We start from the raw sequence: 14,121 nt of genomic DNA, 5'->3' as shown, positions 1-14,121 counted from the left end.
TAGACTAAAGTCTTACCAGTTCACTGAGGCAAACTTCTTTCTCCTCATTGTGTTTGTTTGGAAAATTTCGGTTGTGTTTAGATTTTGGCTATAATTTACTATTCCCTCCCTCCGATGGAAAGATTGTCATTTTCTAGTGCAAAAACAAAGTTATTGTTTTATAATTTAGTATTGTATTACCTATTTAACATAATAAATACCCTTCAAACTACACTATATTACACAAATGTCGTTAATTTTATATTACACACTAATATGAGTATTTTTGAATTTTTTTTAACTACAATCAAATATAATACTAATATTTAAAATTCTACGCGTAAAAAATAAACATCATCCTTTCAATTTGATGAATGGAGTATTTCAAAAAATATATATTAAGTTAGATACATATTTTTATTTATTATATTATATTGAAATTTAATTTTATATTTAAAATATCATATCAATACATATTTTTATCACAACAAACAATTATTTCAAATCAAAATTTTACTGTTCAAAATCAAAACCTAAATCCAAAATTCCCCGAAAACCTCATGTTGTTCTTGCCCTAATGTTTTCAATAAACCTTCAAATCCCCTTCTCAGTGTTGAAATATTTTAAATTAACTTATTATTGATTTAGATTGATTTATTTTAGATTTAGTAATTTAAATTATTTTTTTTTATCTGCTAAATTATTTAAATTTAAATCTATGGAATGACATCAAACAAGTTTATCGTGATTGACATGTACGAGTGGCGAGCCAATACGGCGATCAACGACGACGTCAATGTTTGCGCGCAGTCATTTTCTTTTCTACCCACGCCTTTAGCATCCAAGACACTATTGCTTTAGGGATGACGGCGTTTTGAGATTTTGAGGTCTCTTATTTATTCATATAATATCTATAATTTAATACAAAATATTATATATTTTATATTATTAACATAATTTTTTATATTTGATATAAAAAATATATATTAAATAATAAAATGAACAAATTATAACTTTGTTCACTAAACACTATTTTTAAATTGTAATTCCCCAATAATAATAAATAAATAATACAAAATATATAAAATTCAAAAAGTAAAAAATAAATCAAATTTATCACTAAAAAATTAAATATTTAATTTAAAATAATATATTATATATTTTTGACACAATTTTTAATACGACACACAAAAAATCAATTTATGTAAAAAGCTTATATGTTTCATTGTTTATAAACACAAATACGTGAGAATTTAATTGTGTAGATAGTTACATACATTATATTTATTTCGTCCGCCAAATTTATTTATTTATTTTTTTTGCCAAATTTACTCTCGTTACATTTATCATCTTCTATTTTTTTATTATTTTTTTTAAATTTCTAACTAAAATTTAAAAAATACTTTCAATTATTTTTTTTATTTTTATATTTTTAAAATATTTGTGTCAAAACTAAATATTTTAAATTTATATATATCGTATATATTATGTATATATACACAATATATTTAATGAGACTGGGTAGGCTAGTAGAACAAAGATTGGAAGTTCGATACTTGTGGAATGCGTGAATGTTTGCGTTTGTAGGTATAAAAAAAAAAAAAAGTGCGCTACGCTCAAGCACCATTTTAAGCGATTATATTATGTTTATACAATACACTTTCACTTATTTGACATTATTCAGTTTTTTAAAAAATATTATATCAAATACATTTTTCTCTAACAAAATATCAAATCAAATTCTAACTTTTTATTTTTTTTATAAATTTTCAAATTTCGAAAAACCCCTATCTAAACAAAGTCTATATATTTGAAATTTTAGATATGTTTTTTTATGGTAGGAATCATAATAGTGTATTTCTTTTGATTAATTTTTAAAAAAACAATTAATTTAATTTTAGTATTAAAATAATATTTGATGATATGCTGTATAAAAATAAATAAATATGTTTTTAAAAAATACAATATCCAAATAATAAAAGCCTTGAAATTTGATACAAGCATTCGTTCGAGTATTGTTTAAGGGATTATATAACAAAAAATTATATCAATAATGTAAAAAAGTATTTTTATATTACAATATAAATTTTTTGAATGTATATAATAAATAATAGTATATTATATTTTTATAATATTTATTAAATTTCTCAAAGAAAATTATTAATATAAAATTATTTTTATATTAATATTTATATAACACCTAATGTGTGTTTGTTCAATATTATTTGATACTCCATTGTCTCAATTCAGTTTACTTTTCTTACTATTTTCTTGTGTTTCAATTTAAATATTTTTTTTATTTTAATAAAAATAATCATAATATCAAAATATGATTAAGTTTTATTTAAATTATAAATATATCATTACACATACAATTATTTTTTTATATGAAATTAAAAAACAAAAATACCAAAACCTCTTACCCACTTTTATTAAATAATAAAATATTATTATTTTTTAATATATTATATAACCCAAAAGGCCCTTTTGGACGGGAGGGGGAGAGTAAGATCGATTTTTAATGAAAATATATGAGTATATATTTAATATGACACGATGAATATTATCATAAAAAATAATATTGCTTGACACTATAATATGTAAATAGATAATGATATATATTCTATCCATTAATTTAATATAAATATTATTTTTTAAAAAATTATATTACATTCTTTTTCATATATATATATATAAATTTAAAGATACAAAAGAAAGACATTTTTTAAATTTTTTATTTCTGAAATATAATATCAAAATATTATTTAAACCAAAATTATAAATAAAAGCAAAATCAAACAAACCAACCATTGAAGGGGTGATTTTGAAAAGTGAAAACCCCCAAATTAATTAAAACTATTTGGAGATGCCTCTTTTGTATAGCTAGACAACCCTTTTCAAGATTCATTTCATTTCATTTCATTTCCAGAGTAACAACAAATTTCTACTGTCTCAGAAACCACCCTTCAATCGTACACTTGCTATAATCACTTAATCTTCATCGTACTTCCTTAGTCCCTTCTCCCAGTTTCATCAGTGCTACTTTCAGACACAGACACACTCTCACAGACACAGAGATATCTAGAGAGAGATCTAGAGAGAGAGAGATCCAGGGACATTTCAACTACCCCTCAGTACAACTTAACCCTAACTAACACTCTGTGTAAGTTCTTTACAATTATTACCAGATACAGTTTCTTCTTGTGCCCTAATTTTGAGGGTTTTTGTTTTTTGTTTTTTTGTTTTTTAATGTTTGCAGTTGTGGATCTGATCTGATCAAGTGAGAAGAAGACAATTTTGTTACGGGAATTCATAGTTTTAGTCAAACGGTTTGAAAGAAAAAGAGATAAGGTTTGGAGTAGTGGCAGTAGTAGTAGTGTTTATCTTTTGGAATTTTATTTTTGGGGTTTTTAGATCTCTTTCTTGAAAATTGCAAGAAATTTTATAAAGTGTTTTGGGAATTGAATTTTTTATTTTATTTTGGAATTTTGGTGTTTGAAAATTTGTTTAATAATTTATTTGATTTTGGGAGGTGAAATTAGGGTTTGAAGACTCGGCCATGGCGAGTAGGTGGTGGGTAGGGAGAAACGAAAACGATGTCGTTTGGGATGTGGGAGGCGGACGAAACCCTAATCTCCAAAACCCTCGCAACGGTCAAAATCAAGAAATCGATGAAGAGGAGATCAGGCCGCCGGCGCCGCCGTCGGGAGATCTCGAATTCGCGGAGCCGTCGTCCTCCTCCGCCGGCCGGCGGCCGCGCGGCCGGCCGCCGGGGTCGAAGAACAAGCCGAAGCCGCCGGTGGTAATAGCGAAAGAAACTCCGAACACGCTCCGAAGTCACGTGCTGGAAATCAGCAGCGGCAGCGACGTCGCCGAGAGCATCGCCGCCTTCGCGCGGCGGCGCCGCTGCGGGGTTTCGATCCTCAGCGGCACCGGCGCCGTCGCTGACGTGGCGCTCCGGCAGCCGGCGGCGCCGGGCGGAGTGATTACTCTGCAGGGGAGATTCGAGATATTATCGCTATCAGGGGCGTTCCTCCCCGCGCCGTCGCCGCCGGGCGCCGCCGGTCTGGCGGTGTATTTGGGCGGTGGGCAGGGGCAGGTCGTCGGCGGCACGGTGGCGGGGGCGCTGACGGCGTCGGGGCCGGTGATGGTGATAGCGGCGACGTACACAAATGCCGTTTATGAGCGGCTGCCTTTGGAGGACGACGACGCCGCCGCCGCCATTGAGGAAGAGCTTCCGGCTGAGCAACCAAAGGCGGCGGCGGCGGCGTTGCCGGCGATGTATAATATAGTTCGAAATGATGGATTTTGTGGTCCTGAGGCATGCCCAGCTCCTCCTTATTGAAGCTAATTAAAATGGGTAATTATTGAGTGAATATTCTGCAGACAGATTACCGCCCATTGATCTCTGCAATAACAAGAAATCTGGAAGCTGTAATAAGGTTAGACTATTATTATTATTATTATTATTATTATTATTATTATAAGTTATTAAAATGTATTTTGTGAAATTAATTTTTCTTAATTTTCAATGGCTTCCTCTTGTCTAGATCGGGGAAAGATTTGTGTCTGGTTGAATACTTTAAGCGAGTTAAATTATTTAACCAGAATTCGATTTGTTTAAATTCGTTTATTATCGTGTCGGGCTCGGGTTGACTCGCGTTGACCCTTATACATAATTAAGTTGAAATTTTTTATCAAATTAAATTATTTTTTGTGGTGTTTTTCATATTATGATAGTTTTTATTGGTTTGAGCGTAGGTTGAATTATTTAAAATTTAATTTAATTTAAATTAATTTATGAGAAAATTATTAAATTATGAATATTTTACATATATAATAAATATATCAATCAATATTAATATATTATAATCGGGGTTGTCGTGTCGGGTTCGAGTTGAGAGTCTCAACCTTAACCCTTACCCGTTTATTATTGTGTCCGGTTCGCATCAACTTGTATATATATAATCGGGTTGAAATTTTTGACTCAAATTCAATTATTTCGTGTCGAATTCGTATCGGATTGTAGTGTGGGTCAATTTTTGTCAGCTCTACTCTCGTCACATTCTTCGTCAGTTTCTAGATTTAGTTTATTCGTATTATTTTACTTGTGATTCGTCATCCGGAAGAATTAACATACTCCTTCCGCCCATTAAAATTAGACTATTTGGATTCGTCATGGGAATTAAAAAAAATATATATTTTATTAAAAAACTGATAGATAGTTGAGGGTATTTTTGAAAATTTAATTAAAAGTAAATTAAATGAAGAGAGATAATGTAATAAAGTTAGTGATATTTGGTGTAAATAAGTGTTGAATAGAGGATAATAATTAAATATTGATGTGTCGATTTTGCCAAAATTAATAATTAGATAAATTTAGTGAATAAATTAAAAAAAAAAGTGAGAATAAATTTAAGAGACGGAGGGAGTACATTTTTTTAATAAGATGGGAAAGAATTTAAATAAGTTATGCAAGAAAACACACTTTTAATTATTTTTTCCTTTACCTCATCTCAAGATTTTATAGTATATTGAAAAATAATACTAGTAGTATTAATATTTTATTTATTAAAGAAAATGTATATGAGATTTTGATATTTTTGTCCTTTAATTTTAATCGTAAAGTAATTATATATGTAACCAATGTGTGTATTATTTAAGTAAAAATTAAAAATATTTTAATATTTTATGTGATTATTTTTTTAAAATAAAAAACAGATACTTTTAGTGTAATAGGTAAAAAAACAAAAAAAAAAAAACTTTGAATTTGGAATTAAAACGAATGAAATATTTTTTATTCTAAAAATATATAGGCTATAACTTGTCACATTTATTTTGGTTGCTGTTTCAAAATCAAATAAATTAACACCTAACCACTTTAAACTAGCTGATTTAATGCATAGAAAATATGTGTTCATGACTTTGAACTTTGTCTTCTATTTTAAATATAATTTGTATTTAAACAGTATTTTAATTTAATATTTTACAATAAAAATTAACATAATTTTATTAAAAATCATAATAATTGAACATAAAAAAGATAGGAGAAATATGTTTTTGTTTGAAAATTTTGATTTAAAGTCAAAACTTGAATTTTAGTTGTTATATAAATAAAAATTAATATGATATTTTAAATTTAAAATTATTATTACTATAATATAAAAAATAAGTATTTACTTTAATATTTTTTAAAATAAATTCAAAATAATAGAAAACAAATCAGGGGTGTGTTTGTTTGGGAGATTGTATTACATTTCCACTATTCATCCCATTTTTTCTCTTAAAAATATCAAATCAAACACCTATTTTTTATTTTTTTATATTATACTAAAAATCAATTTTACATTCAAAATATCACATCAACACCCAATTTTTTTTATTTTTTATATTATACTAAAAAATCAATTTTACATTCAAAATATCACATCAACACTTATTTATATCACATTATACAACTATTCAAATTCAAAATTTTTACTATTCAAATCCCAACTCAAAATCCAAACCCCAAACAAACACACCAGATAAACAAAAATCCATATTTTGTTTATTATATTATGGTTCTCTCTATATAGATTTTTGGTTTAAATAACTCTTCATAGCAATACACAATTTCTCCTACTTATATGGTTTGTAATACTAAAATTCTTGAGATCCTCAAAATCTTAGCTTGATTAGCATTCATTAATTTTTTTTTTCATTTTAGATACATTGTAACTATTTCCACCTAAATTTGTTATTATCTCTATGATAAGTGTTTGCAAACTTAAAACAACGTGTGTTTGTTTGGGGATTTGGATAGTAAAAATTTTGAATTTGAATAGTTGTATGATGTGATATAAATATGTATTGATGTGGTGTTTTGAATTTAAAATTGATTTTTACTATAATATAAAAAATAGGTGTTTGATTTGATATTTTTTTAGAAAAAAAAAAAAAAAAAAAAAAAAAAAAGAGGATGAATAGTAAATTTGGGGACAAATCCCTAAACAAACACACCCTTAGATCATTGACATTCGTGTCCGGGCTTTTTTGCTATTGAAGCACTAAGTTAAAGTTAAATCCATGTCTGCTAGTCTCCTCTCTATATTTAGCCTCCAAATTATTGATACGTGACTTTGTATTATTTATTACTGCTTAATGGTATCATCTACAATACAAGCATCAATAAGAATATGTATGTAATTTTTATTTAGGAGACTTACGTGATGATTTACTCGATAATAAAAATATCTTGAGAGTAACTTATAAATATTCTCATACTCGTTGGAATATGAAAGAAAAGTATCTTATCGATTAAAAACCTCTTTGTGACTGATTTCAATGACTTTGTTATTATGTCTTGATTGTTAAATTTTTTAAAGTTGGAACTTTTTTCGAGGAAGAGGAAAATTCTTAATTTTCTACCAAATACTATCTTCATTGGAATCGTAGACAGATCTAGCCAGGTCATATAAAAGCATCACATTGATAATGAATTATTTACTTTGACAAGTTCTATAGGTTCTGTCTCATCGGACACCAAGTAGCATCTTTCTGTCTTTTAGACGTACAACTATGTCATTCTCTCAAACTTAAAAACTTTATAGTTACTCTTATATTACAAGAATTTTAGACTGAATCTCAATCACTTTGCCTTGTTCTTCTTAGTAAGATATGGTTTTATGACATAAGTGTAATGTTTTTATGAGCCTTTTGTCTTGTCCAAGTTCCAATGGTAGTTTACTCGCATTCAACTTTTTTTTGCTAAATTTCTATTTGTGCCCCTTTTATGTACCAAAATGTATAATAAATTTTCTCTATCAAATGGTTTTCTTTTACTATGTAAAAATATCAATGTTTGGTTAACTAATCGAATAGGTTCATCGTGCACTTTTAATTTTCGCATATACTACTTTTTCATTACCCGAAACCTTCTAATAAAAATTAGGCAAAATTGTAGCAGGGGACATGAGGTGTCGGGGGTTTGAACTCATGACCTCACGGTCACAGATCCAATCCCGAGACAATGCTTGTCTATGTTGCTTCAATGAATTTGTGTGTTGTTGATGTTGTTTGATTTCTAGTGGACTTTTAATGTGACGATTACACGTAGTTAAGCTGTTTTTTTTTTTCTTTTTTTGAGTAATATTTGTTATGTTTTAATATGATGAATATTTAGTAAACCAATTTTTTCAATTGTTCAAATAGAATAATTATTGTGTCAAATATTTATTGTTTTACTACATATTTTTGTTATTTGTTGCTTTAATTCGTTACGAGGATTAATAATATAGTAATATTTTATAAAGAAAAAAAAATCAAAAAATATAAAATTCACATAATATAATAAAAAATGACAAGAACTACACCCTAAAATATCATAGATTATTATTAAAAATATAACATTTCTTAATATCCATATAAAAAATAAATACTACTCTTTCAACAAAAATAGGTAGTATTATATTTTATGTAAATAAAATAATATATATAATTTTTTTTAAAAATCAATTATTACATAAAAAAAAATATATATTTTAAAACAATTAAATACATTTTAAATTTATTTTAATCTTCATAAATAAGAACCAATTAAATAAATCTCATCTAACCCAACATGCATCATAAACAAAACCAACCATCAATATTGATGAACTTGTGACAGTGAGGTCATAGGTTCAAACCCCCGACGCCTAATGTGACTTTCTCGTCAGGCCCGATTTGGGTAGCAGCTCCATATTTTCACATTTTTAAAAAAAAAAACAAAAAACAAAAAACCAACCATCAACAAAAACACATCTTCATAGTATCAGTACAAGAAATTCATTACCACCTCATCATTCACTTATTATCCCAAATATAAAATTTAAATAAAAATAAATAAATAAAAATGGGATTTCACCAATGCCCTCCTCTCAATATATATATACACACAGACTTTGGTGTAAAGTTTGAAAGATTTTGGGTAAAAAAACACACCCCCAAAAGATTAAATAGTGACACTTTCTGTATGTCTACACTTCCTTATTCTTACAGTCATTCTTCCTTGTCCTAAGCTCCCTTTTATGTCGCAGCATTCTCTTCTTGGGCTCTGTCGTTACCAAAATATTTAAAAGTAAGTAAAAAGTCAAGTATTTCACGAAATATATACTTTTTGAAATAATTAAATTCAAATGAATAATCATAAAAATTTCAATTCAATTTTGCTCGAAAATAATTTCATATTTTCCTCGATCATACTATAACAGTCTTAATTCTTACTCTTCTATAAGAATACGAAAAATTAAAACTATTAGAGCAATGATCGAGAAAAATATGAAACTAGTTTCGGTCTTTTTTCAGGAAAAATACATTTTTTGCCCCTCTTATCAAATTAGTTCATATTTACTAACTCCGTTAAAATATCACTTATTTTACAACATTCTTATAAATTTATCTGCTAATATTTTAACGGAGTTAATAATTAAGAACTAAAAATGAACTAATCAGATAGTAGAGTGCGAATGGACCAAAAATATACTTTACCCAATTTTCTTCAATTAAACGACTAAAACGATAAAAAAAAAACACGCAAATATAACCCGAAAATACGATCGATCAAATACGAAACGAAACGAACCTGTTTCCATTGCCGAGGATCCATCTTGGGCGCAATCACAACGACGTTATCAATGGCAAGAGCTCGAGCGTAGCCCTTACCGCAGTGCTTCGGATAATCATCGAGCTTTTTATACTCCGTTGACGTCGAATTGCTCGAACTTTTGTTAACCGAAGCCAAGTGGAAAACAACCGGGTGCTTGCAAGGGTCGGGACTCTCGGGACGCGTGTTAAACGTAAACGGCCCGTCGTGCCAGCTCCTCCACGTCTTGAACGTCGCCACCGGCATCTCCAACTCCTTCGCCGTCATCAGCTTCGGGTGTATCTGCACCGTGTAGCCCCACGAGACGGATACCGACCACCGTCGCTTGCGGTGGTAGCAGAAACACTGCTGCAGCGTTCGGGACGGATCGACGTCGTAAGCTTTCGTAAGTAATGCCAGCGATTCGATCTGGGTCTTGTTGGGGAAGAGCGGCTGCACGTCGTCGAGGTGGTGGAGCGACACGAGCGGCGCCAACGGATGCGCAGCCAGGAGGCCCCCCGGGTTCCCTCGTATATCGAGCTGGAGAATTTGACAATACAATAGTAAACGACAATGGTGTTGTTAGAATTTGAAACTATGTTGTTATAGATCATCTTGCAATGAAAAGTAGAAAAAAATTCTAACAAGAATATTCAAAATATAGCGTTATCACCTATTTATATCACAAAATACAAATTAAAATCACCATGGAACCACACCCTAAACTCAATGCAAAGAGGATCTAATCAACTTTCTAAAAACTACAAAATTAAAGAATTATTCAAAATTGAAATAAAATCACAAATCAGAAAGGCAAATGAATCATAATCAGCAAAAGAAAATCCAAACTCTTCTCTACTGTCTCAATCAAGATTCGATTTTTCTCATTGTCATGCCCACAAGCCTTTCCCAAATTACATTATACCCACGATTGTAATTTCCGTTTCATCAACCAATGAAAAAAAAAATATTTAGTAAAAAAAAGTTAAAAAACAAGTCACCCCCAAACAGACAAAAACCATAAATATTCCGTCACTATTCTGCCGAAAAAGCACCCCACTCGAAAGGTACATACGTGGCAGGAGCCCATTCAGTAGGTCACCCACAGCCATGTGACTCTAGCAAAAACCCACAGAAAATCAGCCACGTATCCTACCCATTTCAAACATAGGAGAAAAATATATTCTCACCTACGGTGACGCGGCAACCTTAAAAAAATACTTTTAAAAATAAACATTAAAATAATAACGCACCTGGTGGAACCCCGATTCTCTGCTGAGGTCCACACCGTATTCCCCTACACACGCCCAGATCCGCTGATCTGAGCCGTAGAAATAATGGTACCGATTCAGGCAGCCGTCCATCGCGCCGTAGAGCTGCGCCGCCAGCGGATAGCTGACGGCGAAGCCGCCCCCGCCGAACGCCATGCCGTACGCATGCATCACGTCCTGCTCCACGCTCTCCGAGTTGCCGCCGACGTACACCATCTCACGGTGGTCGTATTTCGACAGCACCGCCACCAGATTCTCCGGGAAGAAAACCGTGTCGTCGTCTCCCATCACAAACCACCGCACGTTCGGCAATCCCGACCGGAATAAATCCACCACCACCCGAGCTATCCTCACCGCCGCCTCCGGCCCGCTCGACCGCCGGAACCGCCTCCAATCCGACGAAACCCTAATCGGAACCCCGGGCCGGTTCGGGAAAACCCGGTCCGGCCTCCGCTCTAGAAAGACGTACCCGCGGGTAATCCCCGGTTTCCACCACAGATCCGCGTACCGAACCCGACTCCCCCACGTCCGGGTCGACCCGCCGATTCCGAACGCGATGTGCGAAATATTCGTCGGCGACCGGTCGGAGTTGAGCCGGCCCATGTAAACCGCCGGGTCGGGGATGTCCGACCACCGGAAAAAGTCCGGCCGGCCGACGCTGTAGAAACTTGAGTAAAAAGCAACCGACACAGATAAGACTATGAAGACGGTAACCGCCGCCTTAAGCGACGTCGTTCGGAGGTCGCCGGATTTCTCCGCCGGCGTCGATTTCATTTGCCCCGATTTTTCTCGATTTCTGTTCATCGGAGTTAATGGCGGAATAAATGCTTGACAGGGGAGTTGAGAGGCTGCAATGGCGGGTCAGTTTGACGCATGTGGAATTGCTTCTCGTACGGTGAGGAAGGCCGTATTGGGGACGGCGTGTAGGGTCTGTTTGGTGTCATGATTTACTTGGACTGAAATATTAATTAATTTCCTATTAATTTTTGTGGTCTTACAAACAGGTGGATCCTGTTTATACTTAATTGATAATCAATTACTTAATTTGAAAAATCTCTTTTCTTATCGAGAATTAATTGAAAAAGATTGGCGGATGATATTTTGATTCAAGATTATGATTTTGTGGCAATAAAATCTATCTATGTATTAAATATTTAATTAGTAATTTGATTTGAAATTAAAAATTGATTTAAATTTTATTAATATTTCAAAATTTTCAAAAATCTCTTCATAAGATGACCTAACTATGTCAGTATCACAAATGGGTTGTTGGAAAATATGTATTTTATTTAATTAATGGCTAAATTGTAGTTGGGAATTGCTAGCCACGTATGTGAAAATTGAATAATGGGTTAAAACCTAAAAATCACAACAAACTCTTCAACTACTTAATTGAAATTAAATGCCTGTGTGTTAATTTGAATTTAAAAGGTGTCCGTTTGTTGTGTTTTTACGGTTATTTTTGCATTATCTATTTTTTTACCATTAAGGAATTACCAAGTAAACTTGTAACTTTAGTGATTGGATAAAATTTAAATTAATGTTGTGTTCTATTCTAGCTCTCAACATAATTATCTCTAAATATTAGTAAGCAAAATAATTATGTGTTAAATATTGAGCCATTCAACACACTAATGGCCTAAATCCATTTTGGGCCTTTCCATAGAAATAAAGGCCCATTTATAGGCCCAAATAGAAATCCATATGAAACCCCAAAACCTCAAATGGCGGCTCAATCAAAACCCGGCCCAGGTTTGCCGAGCTAATCCGTCAAGACAAATTCTTTTAGAATTTTTCCTCTTATTTTATATATAAATATTTTTTAAAAAAAAAAACTTTAATAAACATATCAATTCAAGTATATTTTTTTTTACATTCTATTTTTTAAAAAATTAAAGATAAATAATTTAAAAATATCGCATTAATTGATTTGTTTGGATAACTTTTTTAATCAAAATTAAAGATAATAAAATATTATTATAATTTATTATTAATAATTTATTTAATCTAAAGGAACCGGTCAAAATTGAATTGAACTGTTGACCAGGTAAATGAGAAATGAGGCATAATCAAAGGCACAGTCAGATTCGATCCTGGATCATTTCTTGGGAAAGTTGGAGCATTCCTAAATTTTTGACCGACTAATTCGTTAGGTTGCTGAAAATAATTCAAGCTACAACAGTTTTAGCACGGCCAGTGAAACTCGGTCGGTTCAAATATAAATATTTTTTTAAAAAAATTATATTATAAAATTTAGAGCATAATTAAAATATATGATCAATTTTTTTTAAAAACTATGAAACGAATAAAAATATAAATATAAATATCTTTCATAAAATGGAGTAACCTAAAAAAATTTTTATTACTAGGTATACTTTATTATATTAAAATAGTTAAATACATATTTTAGTTTTTTAATTCTATATATAAATTTTTATTGTAAAGTTATTAGTAATATCATTTATATAAAAATAATATAATAATATTGTAATGTAGTATTATTAATTAATTAAATTTTCTCATCGTTTCGTAATTATATATCTGTTTGTTTTTTTTACGAAATTTTAGAAATATTAGTATTATATTTGAATGTTGTAGGAATAAAGTTAAATAATTAAAATAAATTTATTATTATTGTGTGATATAAAAATAATGACATTTGTACAGTATATTGTAAATTGTAAAGGTATCTGTAATATTAGTTAAATAGTATAATTACTAAAAATATATATATATTTTTTTATAGAACAAAAATAGATATTTTATTAAGGGAAAGAGAAAATATAATACTTTCTCCGTCCCATTGGAAAGATGACGTTTATTTTTTGCATGTAGATTTTTTAATGTTAATATTGTAGTAAAAAGACAAAAATACCCCTATTAGTATGATGTAATATAAAAGTAATGACATTTGTGTCATATATTTAAGTTGAAAATGTATTTATTATGTTAAGTAGATAGTACAATTATTAAATTAGAAAATGGTAACATTCCAATGAGACGGATGAAGTATATTAAATAAAAAATACTCCATTCGTTATAGATAATATGAGTCTATTATTGTAGATACGATAAAGTAGATAAAATATAATTAGTAAGTAATTAATAAGTATATTAGTAAAAATAATTATTATATACTAAAAATAATTATAGATTAAGATAACTAAATAGTTTAGTTAAGATTAAAAAAAATTAAATTTAAATTTTAAAATGTGATTTAAATGTAATTTTATTTTTCTAAAAAAAAAGGACAAAATTATGTGAGAT

At 30.3% G+C, this 14,121-nt stretch overlaps 2 protein-coding genes across 4 annotated transcripts; one reads left to right on the top strand and one right to left on the bottom strand.

Annotated features, from left to right (window-relative positions):
* The first annotated feature begins 2,804 nt into the window (after nucleotides 1–2,804).
* Nucleotides 2,805–8,160, top strand: LOC127241490 (AT-hook motif nuclear-localized protein 25-like). 3 transcript variants are annotated; one of them, XR_007836540.1, is made up of 3 exons: nucleotides 2,805–3,142; nucleotides 3,239–4,421; nucleotides 7,928–8,160. XR_007836540.1 is itself a non-coding variant. In XM_051260571.1 (3 exons), the coding sequence occupies exon 3, from the start codon at nucleotides 3,539–3,541 to the stop codon at nucleotides 4,322–4,324; it is 786 nt and encodes a 261-aa protein (XP_051116528.1). In that variant the 5' UTR covers nucleotides 2,805–3,142; nucleotides 3,239–3,330; nucleotides 3,522–3,538; the 3' UTR covers nucleotides 4,325–5,625. The 3 variants fall into 3 exon arrangements, 2 of the variants coding, with proteins under 2 accessions (XP_051116528.1, XP_051116527.1); XM_051260571.1 differs by lacking the exon at nucleotides 7,928–8,160 and having other exon boundaries at nucleotides 3,239–3,330; nucleotides 3,522–5,625; XM_051260570.1 differs by lacking the exon at nucleotides 7,928–8,160 and having other exon boundaries at nucleotides 3,239–5,625.
* Nucleotides 8,161–8,764: 604 nt separating this feature from the next.
* On the bottom strand, nucleotides 8,765–11,813 carry LOC127241463 (uncharacterized). Its single transcript, XM_051260520.1, has 3 exons — nucleotides 10,837–11,813; nucleotides 9,584–10,123; nucleotides 8,765–9,055 (listed from the first exon to the last, which is right to left on the bottom strand). Exons 1-3 carry the CDS (start codon nucleotides 11,656–11,658, stop codon nucleotides 8,954–8,956), a joined length of 1,464 nt encoding a protein of 487 aa, XP_051116477.1. The 5' UTR covers nucleotides 11,659–11,813; the 3' UTR covers nucleotides 8,765–8,953.
* Between the last annotated feature and the right edge of the window lie 2,308 nt (nucleotides 11,814–14,121).

The sequence above is a fragment of the Andrographis paniculata genome, unplaced genomic scaffold, assembly GCF_009805555.1.
Source record: "Andrographis paniculata isolate CXL003 unplaced genomic scaffold, ASM980555v1 Contig82END, whole genome shotgun sequence".
In the NCBI taxonomy this organism is placed as follows: domain Eukaryota; kingdom Viridiplantae; phylum Streptophyta; class Magnoliopsida; order Lamiales; family Acanthaceae; genus Andrographis; species Andrographis paniculata.
This window is presented reverse-complemented; position numbering and strand designations above follow the sequence as displayed.

Bases quoted from the DNA above. Each gene is read 5' to 3' on its own strand.
- LOC127241463 (XM_051260520.1), bottom strand. From the start codon at position 11,658: ATGAACAGAAATCGAGAAAAATCGGGGCAAATGAAATCGACGCCGGCG. The intron at 10,124-10,836 runs GTGCGTTATTAT...CAAATTCTCCAG, and splicing joins GAGAATCGGGGTTCCACCAG to CTCGATATACGAGGGAACCC. The intron at 9,056-9,583 runs GTTCGTTTCGTT...TGGTAACGACAG, and splicing joins ATCCTCGGCAATGGAAACAG to AGCCCAAGAAGAGAATGCTG.
- LOC127241490 (XM_051260571.1), top strand. From the start codon at position 3,539: ATGGCGAGTAGGTGGTGGGTAGGGAGAAACGAAAACGATGTCGTTTGG.